This window comes from Sapajus apella, unplaced genomic scaffold (genome assembly GCF_009761245.1).
Source record: "Sapajus apella isolate SASKATOON/1434 unplaced genomic scaffold, GSC_monkey_1.0 scaffold3, whole genome shotgun sequence".
Taxonomy (NCBI): Eukaryota; Metazoa; Chordata; class Mammalia; order Primates; family Cebidae; genus Sapajus; species Sapajus apella.
In genome coordinates, this window is record NW_022436943.1 from 33,667,430 (window position 1) to 33,690,026 (window position 22,597).

General features: G+C 40.7%; 1 protein-coding gene across 9 annotated transcripts in view; it reads right to left on the reverse strand.

The window, feature by feature from the left end:
* The window catches only part of SYBU (syntabulin), a 114,124-nt gene that overhangs the window by 3,083 nt on the left and 88,444 nt on the right, over window positions 1–22,597 (reverse strand). For 8 of the 9 annotated variants that reach the window (XM_032252084.1, XM_032252075.1, XM_032252107.1 and 5 more), the window contains 3 exons: window positions 9,072–9,174; window positions 2,506–2,709; window positions 627–776 (listed from right to left, as the gene is read on the reverse strand). In XM_032252084.1, coding sequence (XP_032107975.1) covers window positions 627–776; window positions 2,506–2,709; window positions 9,072–9,174 — 457 coding nt within the window. The remainder of the gene's footprint in view (window positions 1–626; window positions 777–2,505; window positions 2,710–9,071; window positions 9,175–22,597) is intronic. The other variant, XM_032252116.1, reaches the window with a different exon arrangement.

Here is a 22,597-nt window from a genome sequence, read left to right on the forward strand (position 1 = left end):
CTGTTCCAAAATGTTCCAGGGGAAAATCATCAAGCAGAAAAACTGGCCTGCTGCCAAGATGTCAAAGGTCTTCTCTCCAAGATAAGATCTCTTAAGCATGGGCTTTTTTTTTTTTTTTTCAACCTTAACACTTGGCCAAGAACAATGAGTCCCTTCCTTCAGCACAAAAATAGCATGCAGGAATCACAATGCACATAGATATCCATTCGTGCACGAATATAAACAGGGCTTAATTGGTCCATGGTGTGTGACCACTGTGGAAGAAAAGGCCAGTTCACTTTTAATTACCTATTCTGCTGGAAGTATGGGATTGTTCCTGCACGTGTTTTTGCCATTTAAAAATAGTCATGCACACACCCAATTATTCACCTCAAAGCTGTACACACTGGGAAAACAACAACAACAACAACAAAAGGATCCCCTCTAACCTACAGGCCTCCCTGAACTCCTGCAACAGTCAAATCACACAGAATTAGGAAATGGCTCTTTTCAGAGGCTGATTTTAAAAATTTGACAAAAACTGAATACAATCACTTTTTCTTTTCTTTCTGTAGTTTGGGTTCATATTTCATTTTATGGAAAAAGCAGCTGTCACAAACCCCACTGTGCAAGGAAGGTAGGTTCACCTTTCATGGAGTCGGCGCTCAGATTCCTTCAGCTTGGTCTTTAGGTGTCTCACTGTAACCTCTTTCTGCTGCAGAGGAGTCAAATACTGCTCTGGGTTTGGGGGTCTGACACCATGATTTTCACCGCAAGACATGTACCTTCCAGAACGCCTGAAACAAAGTAATGAAATGTTACTTTTTGCCATTTCCTTTTCTATAAAAAGAAAAGTAACACACAGTGTTATCAAATGAATGTTGTGCCCTTCAGAATTCATATGTTTAAATTCTTACCCCAATATGATGGCATTAGGAGGTGAGGACTTTGGGAAGTAACATAAAAGGAACCCCAGAGAGCTTTCTAGCTTTTATTTTCCACCGTGAGGATACAATAAGAGGTCAGCAGTCTGCAGCCCAGAAGACAATCCTCCCCAGAACCAGATCTTGCTGGCACCCTGATGTCAGACCTAAGCCTGCAGTATATAGCCCATGGTTCTTGAAAGATTTGGACCAAAGTCTAGGGCATTTTGTTAAAGCCACCCACATTGAGCCAGACACAGTTAACAGCTTGAGAAGGAATGGCAGCTGTGTGCTGGGGTCTTAAACCTCAATAACAGGTGACCTCACTTCAGAAGGTGAGCTGTAATAGAACTGCTGATCTTAAGACTGTTAATTACTTTGAAGATTGAGGGGGGCATTTGTGTATTTATGGTGAGAATAGGGACAGTGGAGGAGGAGAATTTTCTATGGCTTAGGAATGTTCTCATACAAAATAATGCACAATTGTCCAGGTGCCAGAGCTGTCAGTTCAGAGTAACATGCGGCACAATGGGTGGGGGCCTGGGCTGGGCGCGGGCAGAAGAGAAGCAAGCAAGCAAGATGACCTAACTTTCTGTACAGTGTGCCACTGCCTAAAGATCCTGATGGCTATTTGCTGAATGCAAGTTGTTCTAAAATCAGTCTCTGCTGTGAGTATGCCTGTTTGGAGGAAATGGAAAGGTCCTTCTGAAGGGAAGAAGTTTCTACCTCTACTTAACTCTCCCCAGTGTGTTTTATAAGAGAGCTCAATGTTTTATAAAACAGCCCTTGCTGGAATCTTGACCCCTCTCAGGGCTGGCTGGGAGCTGGGAATCCCTGTTGTAAGAGAGCTGACTGACAAGAACAGGGCTGCCCAGCGGGAAGAAGGCCAGAGGAGGAAGGTAGCCAGCTCCCTCTGACCCTGAACCCAGTCCCAGCCACTGTGCTGCCAGCTCCCTGAGCACCTGCCTGCCTCCAGGATCATCTGTGTCCATGCCCACCATCCAGTCCTCCTGTCGTGGTGTCCTTGGAAATGCAGTTCCTTCTTTCTACTCCACACTCCCCACAGCCTCATATGAATTAACGTCTTACTTGCTCTTCAGACTTCACTTCCATTTCACTTTCTCAGGGAGGCCTCCTCTGATTGCTCCCGACTGAGTTGGATCCCACTCCCCACTTTTCACACACCTCTGTAGCAACAGGTGCCTACAGAATCATCTTAAGTTGTTTTTGTTTGTTTTTTTGAGATGGAGTCTTGCTCTGTTGCCCAGGCTGGAGTGCACTGGCATGATCTTGGCTCACTGGAACCTCTGCCTTGCCTGCTGGATTTAAGCAATTCTCCTGTCTCAGCCTCCTGCTGCCTCTGTGTTATTTTCTCTCCCTATCCAGGAACTGCTTGGACTGTTGCGCCTTGTTAGAAACTGTGGTTTGTGCTATTTCTGCAGCAGCCCTTGAAAAATCAGCCGAATGTGGGAAAGGAAAGCACATTGTCTTGTAGAATCAGGCAAGGGATCAAGAGTTGTCTAATTTTTTGTTTTTCTTTTTTAAAGAACAGCTTACCAAGTAGGACAAACTAAGATGAATGAATTAGGTGAGCAGGACTCACCTCATGATGGGGCTACAGTCGCTTCCTTTGTAGGAGCCTGAGTTGCTGCTGCTTGGGGAAGAAGGTGCATAACTGGGATGGATATTGACGGGGCTCAGCTGATTCCTGCACAGCATGGATAGAAGGTCCTTTTCCCGCGGAGATGATGGGCTGCTGCCAGGCTTGTGTGACGAAGCTCCATTACTCCGCCCATGAGGACCTCGACTGGGAGAAAAGCATGAAAAATCTTAAAATCCTTGGGGCTACAGATGCCCAAGGGCTAATGTCTTACTCCTTAAATCTAAGGAAATCCAATTTATAGAGTTGAAAGGGGCAATACAATTATTTGTGTAGACTGTCCTCAGGAGTAGCCTTCTTCCCACCTGGCTGGTATTTTCTCTCCCTGTGTCAACAGCACAAGCAACCTCTCCCTCTGTTGTTCTTTCAAATAGTTTCTGACCATAAAGCTTGTTTTGGATTACACCCAATAGCCTGCTAAGAACATACACAATGTAGAATATTGACTTAGCCCAGGTTTATTTTGGAGGCTGTTTTCAAGATGTGGTTTTTGTTCTAGTCCACCTGTTTCAGTTTAGAAGCATTTGCGTTTGGTTCATGTCAGGGTAAGAAAATTAAGGCGGTTCATTTGGAGGATGGGGGAAGGTGGTAGCCCATAAAGGAGGAGAAGAAAATAGGGCAGATAAACAGAACACACATAAATGTATAGTCTGTAATTTTGATCACTTAAAAAATATTTTTTCATTTTTTTCTAGTCCCAATGACTTAAGACAACCTTTGTCATCTAATTGTTGAAATGCTATAACAGCCCGCCTTGGTTCTCCTGCCTCTTGCCCTGCTCCCTCCAGTAGAAGGTTGGCCTGTGGCTGGAGTGGTCTTTCAACATGGAATCTGATTCACTGTCCTCCTCAAATCCTTTTGATGGTTCCCCACTGCCTCCAGAACAAAGGCCAGCCTCCGTGAGATGGTTCACAAGGTCCAATCCCACCACTCCACCACTCCTCCCTCCTCCCTCTGTACTACAGCATTCCAAATGACTTACTGAAGGATCCATGCTTGACCATCCGTAGGTTTTTGAACTAATAATCTCTGCTAGAATGTTCTCCTGCTCCCTTCCCTAAGCTCCTGGACACCAGGATACTTCCTACTTTGAGACTGTTGGGGACTTACTCTACAGAGCTTTCTCTGAATTCTTCCTTCCCTAGGCTGTGTAGGAGCACCTTTTAATGCTCCCTAAAATTTGGTGCAAATTTCCACCACTGGACTTATCACATGGTGTCACAACTGCATACTTACTTGTCCTTCCTGCTAGACTAGGCCATCCTTGAGGGCAGAAACACAGCCTGTTATTTCTACCCTCCTACTTTTGATACATGGTAAGTGTTCCCTAAAGGACTGCTAAATAAATAAACCAGGTGTGAGTCACTGGAACTGCCACTTAGGAACTTAGGCAAGTGAGCCACTTAACATAAGGATCAACACACACACACACACACACACACACACACACACACACACACCCCTTTCCTACCTTCCCCACAGAATTGATGTGAAAATTAAATCAAAGAATGCATGTGAGTGCATTCTACAAGCTATTAAGTGTAACTCAACTATAGAGTATTATTAGAGGATAAACTTGTTCAAACCTCATCTGTTGCAGAGATTTGATACCCACTAGTGTAAGGAAGCATCTTGAGAATGTTAAAATTACTTAAACAGAATAAAAGTTCTATGTCACGAATATTACTCAATGGCAAAACAAAAAAGAGAGAGAAAACAAGATATCTTTCATATAGTAGTATTGCTTCCTGACAATCCTTTCTTTGCACAGCTGTATCCAACTGACATCTTAATGAGAAATGTGTGTAAATGTGAATGCGAGTGTGCATGGGGTTATACTTGGCTTTGAAATCATGATTACTTATTTACAATCAAATATAATTTCAACTGGCTGTCAACCTAGCAAATCAGACATATACAAAATGTAACCAAGTTCTAAAGTGAAAGTTCTTTCCTTCTGAAATCATCCAAATGAATGTCGCTCTTCTCTTCGTGAGAAGAGGACACTTTACACAGAACAGATGGGCTGATGGCTTTCTGACAAACGAAATTCAGCAGCCTGTGGTAGAAAGAACTTCATGAGGAGCTGAAAGGAACATGTACCCTGGTGTGCATTTTCTTTTCCATGCTTCACTTTTAAGTCTGGCACCAACCAGACTATTTTTTAATCTGATTTTGAGAAATATGGAGGATTAACTATTACAGGCTAGGTGGGAATATAAAGAGCTGTCCCATATTTTGACTTGGAGAATTTTATTCCAGGTTAACTTCCACTGAGGACCTTCTGTGACCCTAGCACTATTTTCTATGCTCTCTGAATATTGTTCAGGAAATAAATTATAAGACTATTTATAATATCTAACTTTATTTTTTGAGACAAAGTCTCACTCTGTCACCAGGCTGGAATGCAGTGATGCAATCTTGGCTCACTATAACCTCCGCCTCCTGGATTCAAGCGATTCTGCTGCCTCAGCCTCCCAAGTAGCTGGAACTACAGGTGCGTGCCACCAAGCCCAGCTAATTTTCTATTTTTAGTAGAGATGGGGTTTCACCATGTTGTCCAGGATGGTCTCGATCTCTTGACCTCGTGATCCACCAGCCTTGGCCTCCCAAAGTGCTGGGATTATAGGTGTGAGCCACCACACACGGCCTGTAAGAGCTAACTTTTTAAAAAGCAACATGCTTAAAAATATCAGTTCTCTTTATTTAATAGTTCAAATGCTAACATATGTAGGTGCAAACTCATTATAGGCATTGATAGTAAACATTTTCAAAGGGGAAGCTGAGATTCCATGTTTGTCATGCCATGTACTGGCAAACCCAATGCTGTTCTCTTCAGCCCAACCGAGATCCTTTTGTCTGGTGGACAAGAAGAATGCAGTCCACAAAGAAGAGAGAAAATTCTGCTAACCCTGCACCCTTCTACAAACCTGAATACAGTAACTGGAAGGTTAGAGAAAAAGAAGAGTGAAGGTGAAACCTCATGAGTGACCTGGGTGAATTTCTATTCTCTGACCATTGGCTCTGGACTTCAGGTAATGTTATTATCACCATCATCATCATCATCACCTTCACCATGATCTAGGGTTGAATTGTGTCACCCTCTGCAAATTGATATGTTGAAGTCCTAACTCCTAGTACCACAGAATGACAGCGCTTTTAAAAAGTGATTAAGTTAAACTGAGGCAGTTAGGGTGGGCCCTAATCCAATATAACCAGTGTCCTTATAAAAAGAAGGAATTTGAACAGACATAAACAGAGGGAAGATGATGTAGAGACAGAGGGAGAAGATGGCCACTACAAGCCAAGGAGAGGAGCCTCAGAAGACAACAACCCTGCAGACATCTTGGTATCAGACTTCCTGTCTCCAGAACTGTGAGTAAATATATTTCTGTTGCTTAGGCCATCCAGTCTGTGGTACTGCATTACGGAGCCCTAGAAGACTAATATAATCACTGCCACCATGATTACCACCATAACCAGCAGCAGCAGCAGCAGCAGCGGCAGTAGCAGCAACAGTACCACATCTCTTAGTATTACATTCACCCCTACTGACAAAAACCACCTTTTACCAACCCTTTCACTAAGTTCTAGGCACCATGTCAAGCACTCACATATATCATCTCATTTAACTCTGTGGAGTAAGATGCTATTATTATCCCATATCCCAAAACAGGAAACTGAGGCTTGGGGTCACACACCTGACAAATAATGGAGGCTAACCTCAATCTCAGGTCTGTCTGACTCCAAATCCCAAGGGTTTTCTTCTCCGTCTTATTTCTATCTTCCAAACAGATTAGTGTTTTAATTTAAGAAAGATAATTAGAAATGTCAGCAGAGTTGGCCTTCTGTGAGACAAGATAATCTGTAAGCCTTTCAACTTTTGTTTAAAAATAGCTTGTCAAAAATATTCTCATCAACTCCACCTGTTCCTCACATCTCGTATCGCTTGACCAATCTTCCTGTTAGCCTTCCTTCAGGAAGCTAATTCTCCACAGAGAAAATTCATTCACTACAGGGGCAACCAGCCAATTGAAAGGATGACAAGATACTACAGAGTTTGGCAGGGATATCTGGCTACTCTACAGGATCTGCACTCCATGCATAGTCCTCCAGAACATGAAATTTACATGAAATGCCTGAGATAGTCCATGACGAAAATCTACTGATGGTACTCTGTGTTGGGTGAGATTCTTTTATTTATTTATTTATTGAGACGAAGTCTTTCTCTCTTGCCCAGGACTGCAGTGCGGTGGTGTGATCTCAGCTCACCACAACCTCCGCCTCCCAGGTTTAAGCCATTCTCCTGCCTCAGACTCCCAAGTACATGGGATAACAGGCAACCACTTACACGCCCGGCTACTTGTGTGTGTGTGTGTGTGTGTGTGTGTGTGTGTGTGTGTGTGTATTTTTAGTAGAGACCAGGTTTCACCATTTTGGCCAGGCTGGTCTCAAACTCCTGACCTCAAGCAATCTGCCCGCCTCGGCCTCCTAAAGTGCTGGGATTACAGGTGTGAGCCACTGTGCCCGGCCAAGATTCTTTTAAAAACTGAAGATAATAGATAGAACATTGCCATTTTCAATTTTCCATCTATTAATTTTTGTTAAACCTTTGAAGTCTATTGTTGCTTGGCTACAACAGATACTAATATAAGCATTCATCTGATTTGCATATAATTATATTTAGCTATTTTATGTTTAATATATCAATTTTAGGTCACTTAAAGAAACCATGAATTCTACACTAGAATATTTTCTCTTAGTCACTCTGTATTATTGACATGGCCTTGGAATTTAACTACAAACACAAATTCCTTTGAAATATTTAAATTGGCTTTGCCTACAGGCCTTCCTTTTTTATTTTTTTGCCTTTCTATATTCTCTATATTCTTTGATACCTTGTTCCATGTGTATGTCGTAATTTCTTGAATGGGTTAGATAAATGGTTTATTCTCAGAGCAAGCCATATCTGATTTACACAGAGAATGTTTACATTATGTCCTATAATCCCAGAGGCACTTGGGATTACCAAAATGGGGGTTGGAGGTGGGGGGGATAGAGCAATTGTGCTCCTTTACTGTGGACTTCACCCTTTCTTTACAGGTTTGTTGGCTTCACCTGTATTTTTAATGATAAAACTGTGCCCTGTGGGTCTCAGGTCCCTCTATAAACATCAGCTAAATCTTTAGCTCATCCACAAGAAATAGAAAATATTTGCTTGCTGGGGCCTGGAAAGGCAGGCTTTTAGACACTAAATGGATTTTCTCCAGGAAGAGACCTTAAAAAGTCACACAGTCCAACCCTCTCTTGGACACTGTGGCCCAGGACAGTAAAGTCAGGAGCCAGGGCCCCCCATGTTGTGTGGCTCCCTCCACAGCTTCCTTCAAGTCCCTGCTCAGAGCTCAGCTCATCACTGAAGTGTCCTACAACCCGCCAAGCTAAAATATACCACAAACCACATTACTCTCTATCTCCTTTCCCTGAATGTTTTTAAAAATAATGTAATTACTTTAAAAACATAATTATATTATTTTTCAATTTATTGGTCTTCTGTCCTACTAGAATAAATATAATTTTGTGGAGTTTTATTTCCTTATAGTGGATGCTCAATAAATACTTGTTAAATGAATAAACGAAGCCACTGGTGGCAAGCACAGGATCCTGGGGCTTACCATTCCCCCCACTAAATGTGAATAGTGGCTCCCATGTTCTCATAGTCCTCTCCCCCAATTCAAATAACATCAATGGAGAGCATTGGTTTAAGCTTGCTAGGCTCCATGCTCTGACTCAGCATTCTACCTTTATTAACTTGTTTAATCCTAACAATAAACCTCTGAGGTAGTGAGCTCTAATTTACAGATGAGGAAAACGAGGTATAGAGTAGTTAAGCAACTTGCTCAGAGCCACACAGCCTGGAGTTAGTTGGTGGTGCTGGCATTTGAGCCAAAGCAGCCTGGCTTCAGAGCCCATACACCCAGCCAGTGTGCTCTCTGGGTAGCCACCTATGCCTATGAACTTTACTACACTTTCTTCACTCCCTCCCCAGGTAAATGCTGGGAGTGGTCAGGAAGTAACTGCTTCTTTCACAGAGGTTAAAAATGGAAGCCCAGCTAGGGGGAAAAAAAGGATGAAGTCAGGGGCTTCACAGCTAAGAGACTCATAGATTCATGGAGGGGAGGTTGGTGGGAAGTGGGAGACCACTAGCTTCCTACCCAGGTAAGTACATAGGTGAGTGAGGGAAAGAGAGAAGGGACAGAAGGAGGAGTGGGCATAGAGCCAAGGGCTGGATGGCAGACAGCCATGGATGGACAAACACAGGTGTGCCATGTGACCATAGTAGGCAAGGCAGGAAAAAGTACCAGTTTAAAATCACTAACCCCCACCAAAAAAAAAAATGACTGAATAATAAAATATGAACAGATAGTAAGCTGGGTGGTTCTATGGATGCATAGGTGCAGGTGAGTCACCTGTGTAAAGCATCTTAATTACAGAGCAGAGACGGTGCCTACTTGCGTGAAGAAGAAGACCGCTTGCTTCCCGCAGCCGACATATGGACCTCAGGAGCGGAAATGCTGCCTGTGCTGCTCGAGGAGCTAAAATCAGCTTCACTGCCTGAAAAACAACAGGGGAGAGAGAAGTGTGAGGGAAAGAAAACCGGAGAACACGCTGGCCAGTTCTCTGCATTCCAGGTCCCTGCTCCCTGCGTTTGCACGCTATTGGCAAGTGCCAAGATTCCAGGGCTTCCAGGCTCACAGTATTTTCCTCAAAGCAGGCAAGAGAAGGCCCAGGACAAGGACATCGTTTCATCAACACAGCTAAGACACACAATAAAGCTGGTTTCATAAAGACGCCAGTCTTCCTGCAGACACTGTCAACAGTGACCCAAGCGCATCAAAAAATGCACGGCTCTCAAGTGTGTGAGACTCTCACTGGACAACAACGGGCTCACTCTACTTCAACCAAAAGAAAAAGTGAAATACTTATCAGTCCAAGAGTAGTTTTTCCGACAGACTTTATCTTTGGGCTTCTGCAGTCAGCTAGTCATACTTCAATTTGGCACATTAGGTTTGGAGACAGTTGACCATTTAGAGGCAGTCAGGAAAGAGGAAAGCCTGGACCCTCAGATGCCTGCGCCAGCACTCTCTGAGGAGTGACTTTCCCTGACTGCAGTTTTGATTTTTCTTTAAAGAATAGATCCTTAACATAAAAGCAGAAATTTAACATTTTTAAACAGGGTAACAATGATAGAACCTGTAAATTACACTGAAATTTGGAATTTTAGCTTCAGGGTAGGAGTACAGGCAAGGATGTTCATTAGTTTGCAAAAATCACATTATATTTTGAGTGCAGACTACAGTTGGGTGTGTAATTATAATAGAAACATGCTGTAAGGTAAAATAATTTATATAAATTCATTCTAATGAAAATATGTTCTGAAAGAGTAATAATGGAAACATTCTCATACACTGCCTGGGGAAGTGAGAGGAGGCGGAAGAGGCAAGCTAGAACAATGAGAAGAAGAAAAAGAATGTTTTAAAATGGTGAAGTACCATGTGCTTTTGAAAATAAATCTAGGTATACTGTTTAATTTGACCTTGTTGTTCAACCCCTACAACACAATTTGTGCCTCTTCTGGTCTGGAGTCCAGAACCAGCTCACATTTCTGAGCTAAAGAAACTATGAATAGCTCAAATCCTTGATTTTCTAACAAGCAGTGAAGAATAATTATCATAATAATGACTTTTTTGAGTGCTTACTAGGTCCCCGGCCCTGTTCAAGATGCTTTCTATTCATTATATTATTTAATCTTGATATCTTTGTAAAACAGACATTAATCTCACTATTTTACTATGGAGGAAACTGAGGCTGATTTGTCTGAGGCTTGTAGGTGATAAATCCTGTCCAGGACCAAATCTTCATGCTATTTCTTTGATACTATGCTTTGTCCTCAGGAAGGCAGTGGGAAGAAGCAGGGGAACAGGAGAAGTTCTTAATGAAACTATGCATTACCATCTCCCTAACAGGCCAACATGAACCATAGGTACAAGACGAGGCCAGAATTTGGCCTACTGGAGAACAGATTTCTCTCTGATGGGTTTTATTAGTTTTGCTAGAGAGGAAGGTAGGTAATCACAAGGCAGAGAGAGAGGAAAAAAATCCTTTCCCTAGTTTCCAGGAGCTCAGGAACTCCAGCCTCTAGGAAGTCCAGGTCTCCAGGAACGAGACCAAGAATGACCCATTAGCCAGATGACAGCAGTGACTCCCAGCTCCCAGCAGAATTCTGGGAAGATTAGCATGGCAGTTTATCAGAACTGAGACCAGCTATTCCTTCTGGATTGGAGAGACTTTGTCGAATGATGTAATGAGCTCCTAGAAGCTCCCCAAACTTCATCAGTTGACTCTAAGGAATGCACTGTTAAACTGTAGTAGTTTGCAATCTCAAAGATTCATGATTGATAATGCAGCCCAGTAACATGCTATTCCTGACAGCCTAACTCAGCTTTGTTTCCTAGGAAATTACCAGGTTGGTTATTAAATGATAAAGATAGGCAATTTTCAAATATAGGTCCCCTGTGGTTACAGCCATCAGGTTTAAGATATTATTTTCTAATGTGAAATTATTACTCTGAAACATTCAGTTTTCATTCATTTCACAAAAGCCCACTGATTGTAATTTAACTGCTTGCATAAAAGCAGAAATTCTAGAACAGGAATAGATAATTGCTGAAAATCCATTGTTACCCCATGGTGCTTTTGATCTGTGGTAATTATGTTCTCTGAACTAAAAGGACAACTTTGTTCTATATTTTATTGGTACTGGAACTCAAAATATTGACTTTTCTGTATTTGCAGGGCCTAAGGTCACTTTGCTTCAGTATTTCCCTCTCTTACCTTCTGTACATCTGAAAGAGATTAGAAGGCACATTCAGGGACCTCTGCAGCTGTATTCAAGACTATTTGAATACTACGATAGTGAAAAATGAATATACTACTTCACAACTGTTTCAATTTATGAATTTAAAAACGTAAACTGGGTAATGCAGTGTAAAAATCAATGAATTATTTTTAAGGGATAACGAGAAGGCTAAATATAATACATCATCTGATATAATCTCTTCATGTACTAAACAAAATAACTAAGAGAAAGGCTGGACACCTAACCCACCTCCCCCATTTATCTATTAGTTGGCAACAAAGATACAAGGAAGGAGAGGCACTCTTTATTCATTTTCTTTAAACAGTGCATGCAACTAAGGTATTGTTACAGTGCTCTTTTGGGTTACTAAAATCACACACAGAGTACCTAACCTAAAAACAGAGACCCTCAGCCGGGCACAGTGGCTCATGCTTATAATGCCAACACTTTGGGAGGCCAAGGCGGGTGGATTACCTGAGATCAGAAGTTCGAGACCAACCTGACCAACATGGCAAAACCCTGTCTCTACTAAACATACAAAAATCAGCTGGGCGTGGTGGTGAGTGCCTGTAATCCTAGCCACTTGGGAGGCTGAGGCAGGAGAATCACTTGAACCAGGGAGGCAGAGGTTACAGTGAGTTAAGATCATGCCACTGCCCTCCAGCCTGGGTGACAGAGCAAGACTCCATCTCAAAATAATAACAACAACAAAACCATAGAACCTCAGCTAGAGAGCCTGGATTCAAAGCCTGCCTCCATTCCATAGTAAGTGGAGAGTTTTGGCCAAGTTACTTCACTTCTCTGTGTCCCAGATTCCTAACTGGTTAAATAAAGATGATACTTATAGCACCTGGCCCATAGGTTTCTTGTAAACAATGAATGTCATCCTCATCAACAGTCTTTGTTCCTCATCTATACTGTTTTCGATCAGCTGCCGGGTTAATGGAGTGATATTCCAGGACTGAACAGACAGGATGAATTTGATGACCTTTAAGACAATACTCTGATGCCAAACTCTTGATGACTAAGCATCCTGTGGCAGAAGGCGTTTTCCCAACTATCAAGAAGCTATGCCCAGTGGCCTCCAGAAGTTCTGGCAGTTTTTTGTTTTCATAGCACTGATGAACTCTTTTGGGAGATGTTCCTTTTATTTATAATGTTAAAGTAATAAGTCTTCTGTGCATGTTTGCTAATGCCAGGGAATTAGAAAAGGAAGGAAAAATGAAAACAAAAAGAATATGTGCCCAAACTGATAAATGACTAGACTTATTTTTAAGCAGTGCCTGTAATCTGGTCTCTTAGGACATTATTATTTTTGCCTGTTTTCAAGATATGGAGCAGTCCTCATACATCACAACATCACAATATAAAGCAATCCTGAGCTCTACTAAGCTGTATTAAGCCATTATAAACCACTGATTTAAGTATCTCCAAACCCTCTCTTATCCTTTATCACTGCAAAACTACCAAATTAATTCAGGTTGGACCACCTCAAATAGAGGCAGCAAATTAAAACAAAAAGCAAAAAACACCTAGTTCCTACCCCTTCTCTCCTAGTCTCCTTCCTCACCCAACCCACCAAAGTACACTGATTTTTACATTTACAGGTCTCCAGGGAGGAGAGAGGAGCCATTTTCACTGAAGCTAAGCACAGCTAATAAGGAGCAGCAGGAGCAGTGGACCCATGCAATTATGGAAGACACTATTAAAAGAAGCTGCTCTAAAGTACATTCAGTAGAACAGACTCTTAGTTGCTAAGGCTTGGGGGGTCCAGCCAAGGAATCCAAGAAATGCTTCACAGCTTAAACAGGGTTTTTGTTTTAGTTTTTGCAAATTACTTTCCTGAACCCCCATAGGTATTTATCTCAGAAATGGAATATTTGGTTAAATGATTGATACATTGATAAGATACATACACAGGTTTTGTTGCATTGGAGAATGAAAGTATTCTTGAAAAAATGTAATTTCCATTTATATCATAGTTTCAGAAAACAGTTTTTTTTCATTCTAATTAATGTTCAATTGATGGACCTGCCATATACTTAAAATCATACACACACACACACACACACACACACACACACACACACACTTCTAAACACACAAGACAAGTTCGAACTTGGAGTATTTAGAAGTGAATAATTTGTATTGATAAATCCAACTACATACAATAAAACCGATTATGGGAAAATAGGAAGGTCAAAGACAAATGATACACTGAAAAAAATATTTACAATACATGATAAAAGGCTAATTGTCTTCATTTACCAAAAGCTCATAAAATTGGAAAAGAAAAACTAACAGAAAAATGGGCCAAAGACATAATAGGCAGATGACAGAAAAATAAAAACAAATGGCTGATACACAAGAAAAGCCATATATAATCTGACACCACCACTAAAAATATAAATAAAGGTAACGAGACTTTTTTCATCTATCTGATAGACAAAAGAGTTTGATAATATGCGCTCTGTTAAGGGTTTGTGAAAACAGAGTTAGTAAGAGTGTAAATTATGCTACATGCATAAAAAGGAACACTGTACTGCTAAGAATTTATCCTGCACATAAGGATCCAAACAGACAACCTAGTCATCCATCAATAGAGACTGGTTAAATCAGGTGGTACATCAGCCTAGGAGTATAGTCCACCATCATGAAAAGGAGTAACATGATCCTGGGTGTGTTGAAGTGAAAAGATATCAAACACCTGTTATTAAATGAGAAAAACAAGATGCAGAAAAGTGGATATTGCAAGTCTGCTTTTTTTGTAAATAAATCTTTAGATAATATGTAACCTGCTATATGCATAGAACATTTTTCCCAAGGGATAAAATGATTTTTATCTTCTTTTGGGTTACTAAAATAATAAAATGATTTTTATCCCTCAAGAAAAATGTTCTGGAGGGATAAAATGATCTGTTAATAGCAATGTCTCTTGAAAACAGAACAGTGTGGATATAAAGTGACTTATTTTCATTTTATTATCTTTTTGAGCCATTTGGCTTTTCTAACCATGTGCACACTACTCGTATTATAAAATATATATGGGAGTGTATTGATGTATGAGCAATCAATTTTTTCTTTTAAAAAAATACAATTTTTTAAGGAAAATCTTTTTATAATAAGAGTAGTCACACCATATTATGTAGTATTAAGAGAGTTCTGGTGTTGAGACACCTGGGTTTGAATCTTGGCTCCTCTACTTACTCTCTATGGTGCCTTGAGGAATGAATTTACTCTCTCTCTGCCTTGGTATCTTCATCTATAAACTAGGGATGAGGTTATTAAGTATTGCTAAAAGATTGTGGAAATTCACGTGAAACATGCAGAGAAATTAGAACGATGCCCAGCATATAGCAAGCCCTTAATAATACCATTTTAGCTGAAACTACTGACTGGTACAGTGGTCCAAAGGCCAGGAGATGGCTTCTCAAGAAAGGCCTTGATTACACTATCCCTTAAAAAGACCTATAATAGGAAATGCTTTTTTTTTACTCATATATTTTTAAAATTACTCTTTACAAAAGGTGGTTTTCCTTTTGCCATTGTTCAGTGAAGAGCATGTTTCTGTTTTTTTATTCTGTGTGTGCGTGTGTCCACAATAGTGTGTGTGTGTGTGTGTGTGTACAATAGGGTGTTTCCGAGGATTCTGATTTTAAAAGAGATTCCCCATGGACTCCTCCAAAAAGTTCTAGTTTCTCCTGGGTTAGAACTCTGCCTTCAGAACGTCTCAGGTCTGAGAAAGGGAGGAGGCCCTAAGGAGGCCAGGAGGGTGAGGGACAACTCCACCCAGTTCACTCCTGTACCTTGGGCTGGCTCAGCTACCTGTCCTAAGCAGAAATACAGGCCACCCATCTGCTGAACAAGAAGAGTGAATGAGAAATGATAAGCAAAGAGGGTGTAAAGAAACTTCAATAAACAAGAGGAAGTGAAAGTTTCTGACTACAAGTAGCTATAAAGTCCAGCTCCACCTGTCATTAGCTTTGTATCTTGACCAAGTTTTTTTTTTTTAATTTCTCTAAGCCTTACTTATGTATGTATACACATACAGTTTAAAAGGTTAATGTATTATTTGTTTAGCAAAAAGTTATTGAACACCTGCCATGTGTCAGGTCCTGTTTTAAGTGCAAAGACAATGATTCCCACCCCACTGGGTTGTTGTGAAAATGAATTCATTTAATGCATGGAAAGTACTTGACAGAGTCATAAAAATGAATCTTAAAATTAGAATTAATAACACAGTGACTGCTAAACCTAACTGTGCATATGAAGATGACAATGAAAGTTTAATAATAGTGCATATTTCTGGGCAACTCTCACAAGAATTCCAGTTCAGAAGATCTGGGAGGAGGGTGACCCAGGCATCTGCATTTTTGATAATTACTATAGCTGATTATGCAGCAGGTGGTCCATGAACCAATACTGTGAGGAGGAGAGCTCCAAAGTAAAAAAGCGCCTGGACTTTCTCTCTAAGTCTTGTTAAAATTGCAAGAGTTTTCTTCAGTGAGATGTAAACAATGAGTGAGCAGAAGGAAGACAGGCCAGCAAGAGGAAGAGGAAGAAATTCACTGGCAGAGTGCACAGGAGAGAAGAATTTAATTTACAGAGTGATCTGTACCCTCACGACTCTCCATGAACACCTTCCTGGAGTGAATACATTGTCAGAGGACTGGAGGGAAAGATGGAGCGTACATAAGGCACAGGTTGTTTGAAACTGGGCTAGTTCCAGCCAAACTCATGTACACAAATGTTGGTTTGCAAAGCTAGTAGGATGCTTAACAGTTGGTTCCTGGTTCAAAGTCCTCATAATCCTGTTGTAAAAGAGGATGGACCAACAACTGTGCAGTTGGGGGTGTAAAAGGCCATTCAGTAGAGAAAAACATTTCACAATCCAGCATATGCTGCATTTGAGTTATTCCATCAGGGCCAACCTGGATTTTCCATGGCAGACATGCTTCACAGCATCAAAGGAACCACACACAGGCATTCATCGTCTCCCACACTGACTCAGCTCAGGAACCACTCCAGTGGCAGGCATGTACATGGGGCAGCCCTCCTCCCATTGCCTTTCACCCGGCAGGTCTGGGAAAGGTAACATCCACCATGGTCATAAACTTCATCCTAGTTCATTATCTTAGGGACCCAGTAATAACAGAGCAAATCCTACCTGAAGTATTTTCCAGACTTGTACATGTTACTTATCTTTGATTTCTTGTCAAATTTACTGAAGTGAACTGAATTTCTGCCCCTTTAAAAGAGCTGTCTGGAAAGTCTGCTGCTTCTATTTAAGGAGAAGCATTTATCCAGTGTTTACCAAAATGAGATGCCTGCCCTCCAGTCTGGCAGGAAAACCTAAATCAGGAAGAGAAGCACTAATGGTGGTGGTGGGTGTGGAGCAGGGGTGTCACCACAGGAGGCGCTCACAGGGGAGGAAGGAGGTGATGAAGGGCTGGGAGAGAGAAACAGGGAATGAGACACCAGGAATGACAGAAGGTCAGGAAGGGCTGGGATTTAAGTCTATGACTTGGTCCAGAAAATAAGGAGAAGGAAAAGATGAGAATGTTTTGGAGTCACCTCATTCTCCACTCTTCTTCATCTCAGTGAGGTGGTGCTGTCTGCTTGCAATTCTAGACCACAAACGGAATAAAATACCCACTTACTGGGAAACAGATGACATAATTCACAACTTGTTGCCAAGACATCCAATGGGGCCCTTTAATAATGTCTTTTTTTTTTTTTAAACTTCACTTCTGTACTTAAACATGGCTTTTCTTAATTGACCCTAAGAACAAACAGCCTTGACCTTTCAATCCCCATCTTCATCCACACTGTGTGACAACCTCCAGGGCACACCATCCTCCTGACCCACAGCTTCCTTCCCTCCCTTGGCAGTGGCACTCAGAGTGTCAGGAAGGCTGCATCTGTCTCACACGTGGCTCACTCCTTGGACTTTCTCAGTAGCACTGACCTCCACCTTCTCTGCATTGAAACAGAGCAGGGTTCCAGCACTGGACTTGGCCATGCTCCCCTTCCAATAGCTTGATGAGCTTTCACCCTGCTTCATTAGTTATCTCCTTTCTCTTTCTCATTTGCATTTTCAGTCTCCATGAAGTTATTTCACTTTGCCTTTTATAAAATAATATGATTTAGTAGTTTCAGTTACTAGCTGTGTGACCTTGGGAAAGACAAGCTCTCTGAGCTTCATTTTTTTTTCTATGAAAGGAGAATAATAATAGTATCTATTTTATAGAGCTGCAAGGATGATATAAGATAATATATGTAAAACACATAAAAATAGTGCTGGGACTCAGCAAGCACTTTAAAATTTCATTATTATTTTTATTTTTCTTCTTACAATTACCCTCTTTGAACCATACCTAGGTCCCAATACATGTGAGGTCAAAATCTGGAAGACCTTAGAACAGGGAGAAGGAACGAGGTGAGGCTGCTGTGTGGTTTCAGTGGCAACAAAGGATTCAAAACAAGCATGAAAATTAAAAAAAAAAAAAAAACACAGAAGATGGTCTTGGCAGAGGATGGTAAAAATTCTCCTTTTAGATTAGAAATCAACGAGTAAATCCTCAGACCTTAGCTGTATTGACAGAATACTCCAGTTTCACAGGAAGGCCTGCAGCACACCAAGCAACAGGGAGCTAATGACCAAACCCTTCTCATAGGGTCTACTGCTCACAAAGAACACATGGTGAGAACCATTATCTCCACATCAGTTCAGATTTGTGTGTTCCCCAGCTCTTTGCTAGCACACATGGGCCGAGACCCTAGTCCTGCCTTCAGAGTGAGGCAAATGTCTCAGGAGGGACTCAAGTTAGGGTGCTAAGAGAGGTCAACAATGGGAAAGACTGTTTCTTGCTGGAAGCATGAAGACATCATGGAGGAGACATACAGAACTAGCCAGCTTTTGAAGCCATTCACAACAATTCAGGACTGTAGCATGCAGAGCTGTGGAGACAGCACAAGGTGAAGGGAACAGCATGCTGAGATGGTAATGCTGAAAGAATGAGAAGCAACAGCAGGGAATGAGGCAATCAAGGCAACTTGGAGGCAGGCAAATTTAAAAGCTTCTAAGACACAGGTCCCAATGGTTGTGACTGGTAAAGTTAAGAGTTGCTCATATTTGATGCACAGGTCTTTTTTATTTTCCAAATTTCCCACTTTCACTTCTCTAAAAAAATATGCAAACATTTTACTTTACTCAGAGAGATGAATATCAAAGAAAAGCAAGCACATATTTTTCCTATTCTAGGGATCCTACAGCCACAATTCTGTCTGAAGTGATTCCACTGACAACGCTTAATGGTCTACTGATCTGTGCATTTCGTGATCTCCATTTAGAGGCTGAACCTGCTGACATGTATGAAGGGAGGAAGTGGCAGGTCAGAGAGTGCCATATGGAAACTAAGCACGGAACTATTTTTCTATAGGTGAGTGACATTTCATTATTTTCTCTGTAACCTAGAAAGCTTTTCTCTCAATTTCTTTTTTTTTTTTAGTGTCTCAGATACCACATTGCCATGTGTGTACCTATGCAACAATCCTGCATGATCTGCACATGTATCCCAGAACCTAAAGTACCATAAAAGAAAAAAGAGTCTCAGATGCAAAGAACTGGATTAATCATAATTCTTGGTTCTGAATATTTTCTCATCGTTGGCCCATGCAAGACTATCTTTATTTATTCACTGACTGCTCTGTTAATGTATTTATGTTTTGTTTATGTTTATTCTAATAAATGAAGAGACCACCACCCATCACAAAAACTAGAACATTGTCACTAACTTACATCCATCTATGTGGTCTCCCTCCATCTCATCTCCTGTTCACCATCTCCTTGCTTTCACTTTTGCAAAGAATGATCACATTTATATATTTTTAAAAGGTGAATTTGAGAATTTTTTTAGTTGTTTTCAACTTTTTTAAATGAATAGGTTATCATGATGTATATAAAATCTTTTGGAACAATATTCATTCAACATTATATTGCTAAAATTTTCCATATAGTTGTAGTGCATTTGTTTGCTATATAATATTAGAGTGTGTACTTTTTATCCATAATTTATTCTTCATTCTCCCAATAATGAGAAAATAAGTTGACTTTATTCCAGTTACTTGTTTAGCTAAATTTTCCATTCTGATAAACATGTATTTGCATTTCCAGAGTCTAAAAAAAAAAAAAAAATCAAGAGAAAATCTACTTTTAGTAATATATTCCATAGGCAAAAAGAAATGTTCTGTGGATCACTTGTCCTTACATATTTGTATTTATACCCTCTTCCCTGTCATTATGAAGCATTAAAAGTAATTATGAAGAGTTAAAAGTAAAACTAGAATCTCTGCTTTACCTTATCCCAATTTTAGGGTCCAACATGCTTAAGGTGACCCCTTGTCTTATGGCAGCTCCAACCCTGAATAGCCCTCAAAGATCAGTAATTATCTGATGCCCTGTTGAGTCTGGCATAGGTCACTCCACAACCCTGTACTTAGTGTTGGCAAGGAGGCGAACCCATGAACATGAGAAGCTGACCCAGAGTTGCTGGATTATGCTTACAACCTCACTGAGAGAGAAACCTCTTGTCCCAAAATGGGGAGGAAGTGTGATGGGGGAAGGCTTCCCTGAGGGTATGTGCTGGTGTTGAATGCAGCTCAGAATTTGTTTCTAATTTCAAGGTTTAATTCCAAGTTGCAAGTGAAGAAAACATCTTCATTTTAAGGCAAACCCCACTGTTTTGGAGAAGAAGAAGCCACCATATGTCTCTACATTAGGGCTGGGTGCAGTGGTTCCTGTCTGTAATCCCAGTATTTTACGAGGCTGAGCCAGGCAGGTCAATTGAGCCCAGGGGTTTGCAACCAGCCTGGGCAAAATGGTATAATCCCATCTCTGAAAAAAATATAAAAAGTAGCTGGGCATGGTGGCCTGTGCTTGTAGTCCCAGCTACTGAGGTGGGAGGATCAATTGAGCCCCAGAGGTCAAGGCTGCAGTGAGCTATGAGCATGCCACTGCACTCCAGCCTGGGTGACAGAGTAAGACCCTGTCGAAAAAAAAAAATTTTTTTTTAAGTCTGTATAAGGAAGTAACTACCATGCTTTAGAAATGTTAAAGGCAAAGTAGAAATTTCTATCTTTTGATTTTTATCTAAGCATCTATCTATGTGTTAGAGCTGATGACTTGTCACTTCAAAATGTCTTTGTGAAGTTAAATGTCTGTTGAGCAAGTCAGGCAATTATGGGATAGATTTTAAACCATCCTCAGTGAGTCAGAAACATGTTCCCAGGTGGTGCTGATGCTCCTGGTTGGGACCACTCTTTGAGAGTCAATGTCTCAGAAGAATGAGAAGACAACTAATTTAGCAGAGATGACATTTTATAAGATTAAATCACTTATGGGTAGAGGTGAGACCCAGTAATGTAGGTTTTAATAAGCCCTCCAGGTATACAAACAAAACTGTATACCTCCAGGTATACAGTTTGAGGACCACTGCTCTAAGACAGGCCTATACCTGAGATCCCCCAGCAGCTTCCTCAATGGCTGCCTCTGGCAAAGGGAGAGCAGGCAGCTTTACTGTACTTTAACATACAGATACACACTGTAGAATGTATTTTGGGAAGCATTTTTACTTATTAATACGGAGTGATACTAACCATACTGTATGTAATTGACAATATGTATTTAGCAGCTGTGGTTAAGAGCAGTTTCTGACATTGACAGGTCCAGGGCTCAAATATCTCCTCTTTCATTAAGGACAGTGTGACCTCAGGCAATCACTAAACCTCTCTAAGCCTCAGTTTACTCACTGTTAAAAGGGACTAAAAGGGCACCTATCGCATGGCATTTTTGTGAGAATTAAGTGTCATCATGTGGACTACTGTAAGTGCACAGTAAATATTAATCATTAACATCATTAGCCTACTTATCCATGTGTTTGCTATGTGTGCTGCTAAACACTAAGTTTTTCTAGTAATTCTTGCATATAGGCACTGTAGACTATTTTTTTTAAAGTAATGTGATTTAAGAAGGAATGGTATTTATTAATTGACTAAACTCTAAATACAAGTGATAAGTTGTAGATTACCTGGCTTCTCTCAGCCATAGTTAGAAATGACTTGTTATGTTCACACACTGTTTGAAGTACTTTATAGGCATTCCCATTTAATCTTCATATCAAGCATATGAAAGGGGTACAATTATTATTCCTATTTTGCAGGTGAGGAAAGTAGACAAAGGTAACTTGCTCAAAGTCACACAGCTCTTAAATGGGGATCTGAAACATCACAATAAGATTCAAAATATGCCTTAAACACCAATAAAGTACACCTGCATGGCACTTCAAGATTTGAGGCAATTTTGCCCCCCATCCCACCCAAAGTACTTGCTTGCTCTTGCAAGGAGCACACTGAAACCTTTGAAAATACATTTACAAACAATCTGCAATAAAAGTCTTAACAAAATTATCACTATTCTATTCTGTATCTCCTACCAGAGAGCAAACAATTAGTGAACACGGATGACACTAGCAAGGAGACTGCCCTTGGACAGCAAACCCTGGGGCTGAGTCATTTCTCTATTTTCAACCAAAATAACAGGATTGAATCTTCATTCTTAAGCAAAAAGTTAACATATTAGAAATATATTTAAAAGAAGTATTGCCATTTGAAACATCATATAATTAGGATTTTTTTATGGTGCAGTCTGAGGACCACCTGCATCAGTATCACCTAGACTATTTGTTAAAAACACAGATTCTTGACTCATACTCCAGATTCGCTGACTGAAATTTCTTTAAGTCAGTCTCATAATCCATTTTCACAAATTGCCCAGGTGATCTTCTATGCACAGTCAAGTTGTAAAATCACTACAATAAGTGGTTCATGATTTCAAATCTGTCTGTTTAGTAACTGTGTCATCTGTCTGCTCTTTCCTATTCTGAATGCTCCACCTGAGGCAATCATCATTTCTCACCCAGAATTACTGAAACAGTATCATACTGTGCCCAGCTGCTCCTTGTGGCCCTGAGCAGTTTGTCTTCCACATGGCTCCAGAGAAGAAACCTCATTAGGCAATTCCCTTGTTGAAACTCCTCAAAGGTGCCCCGTGTCCATAAA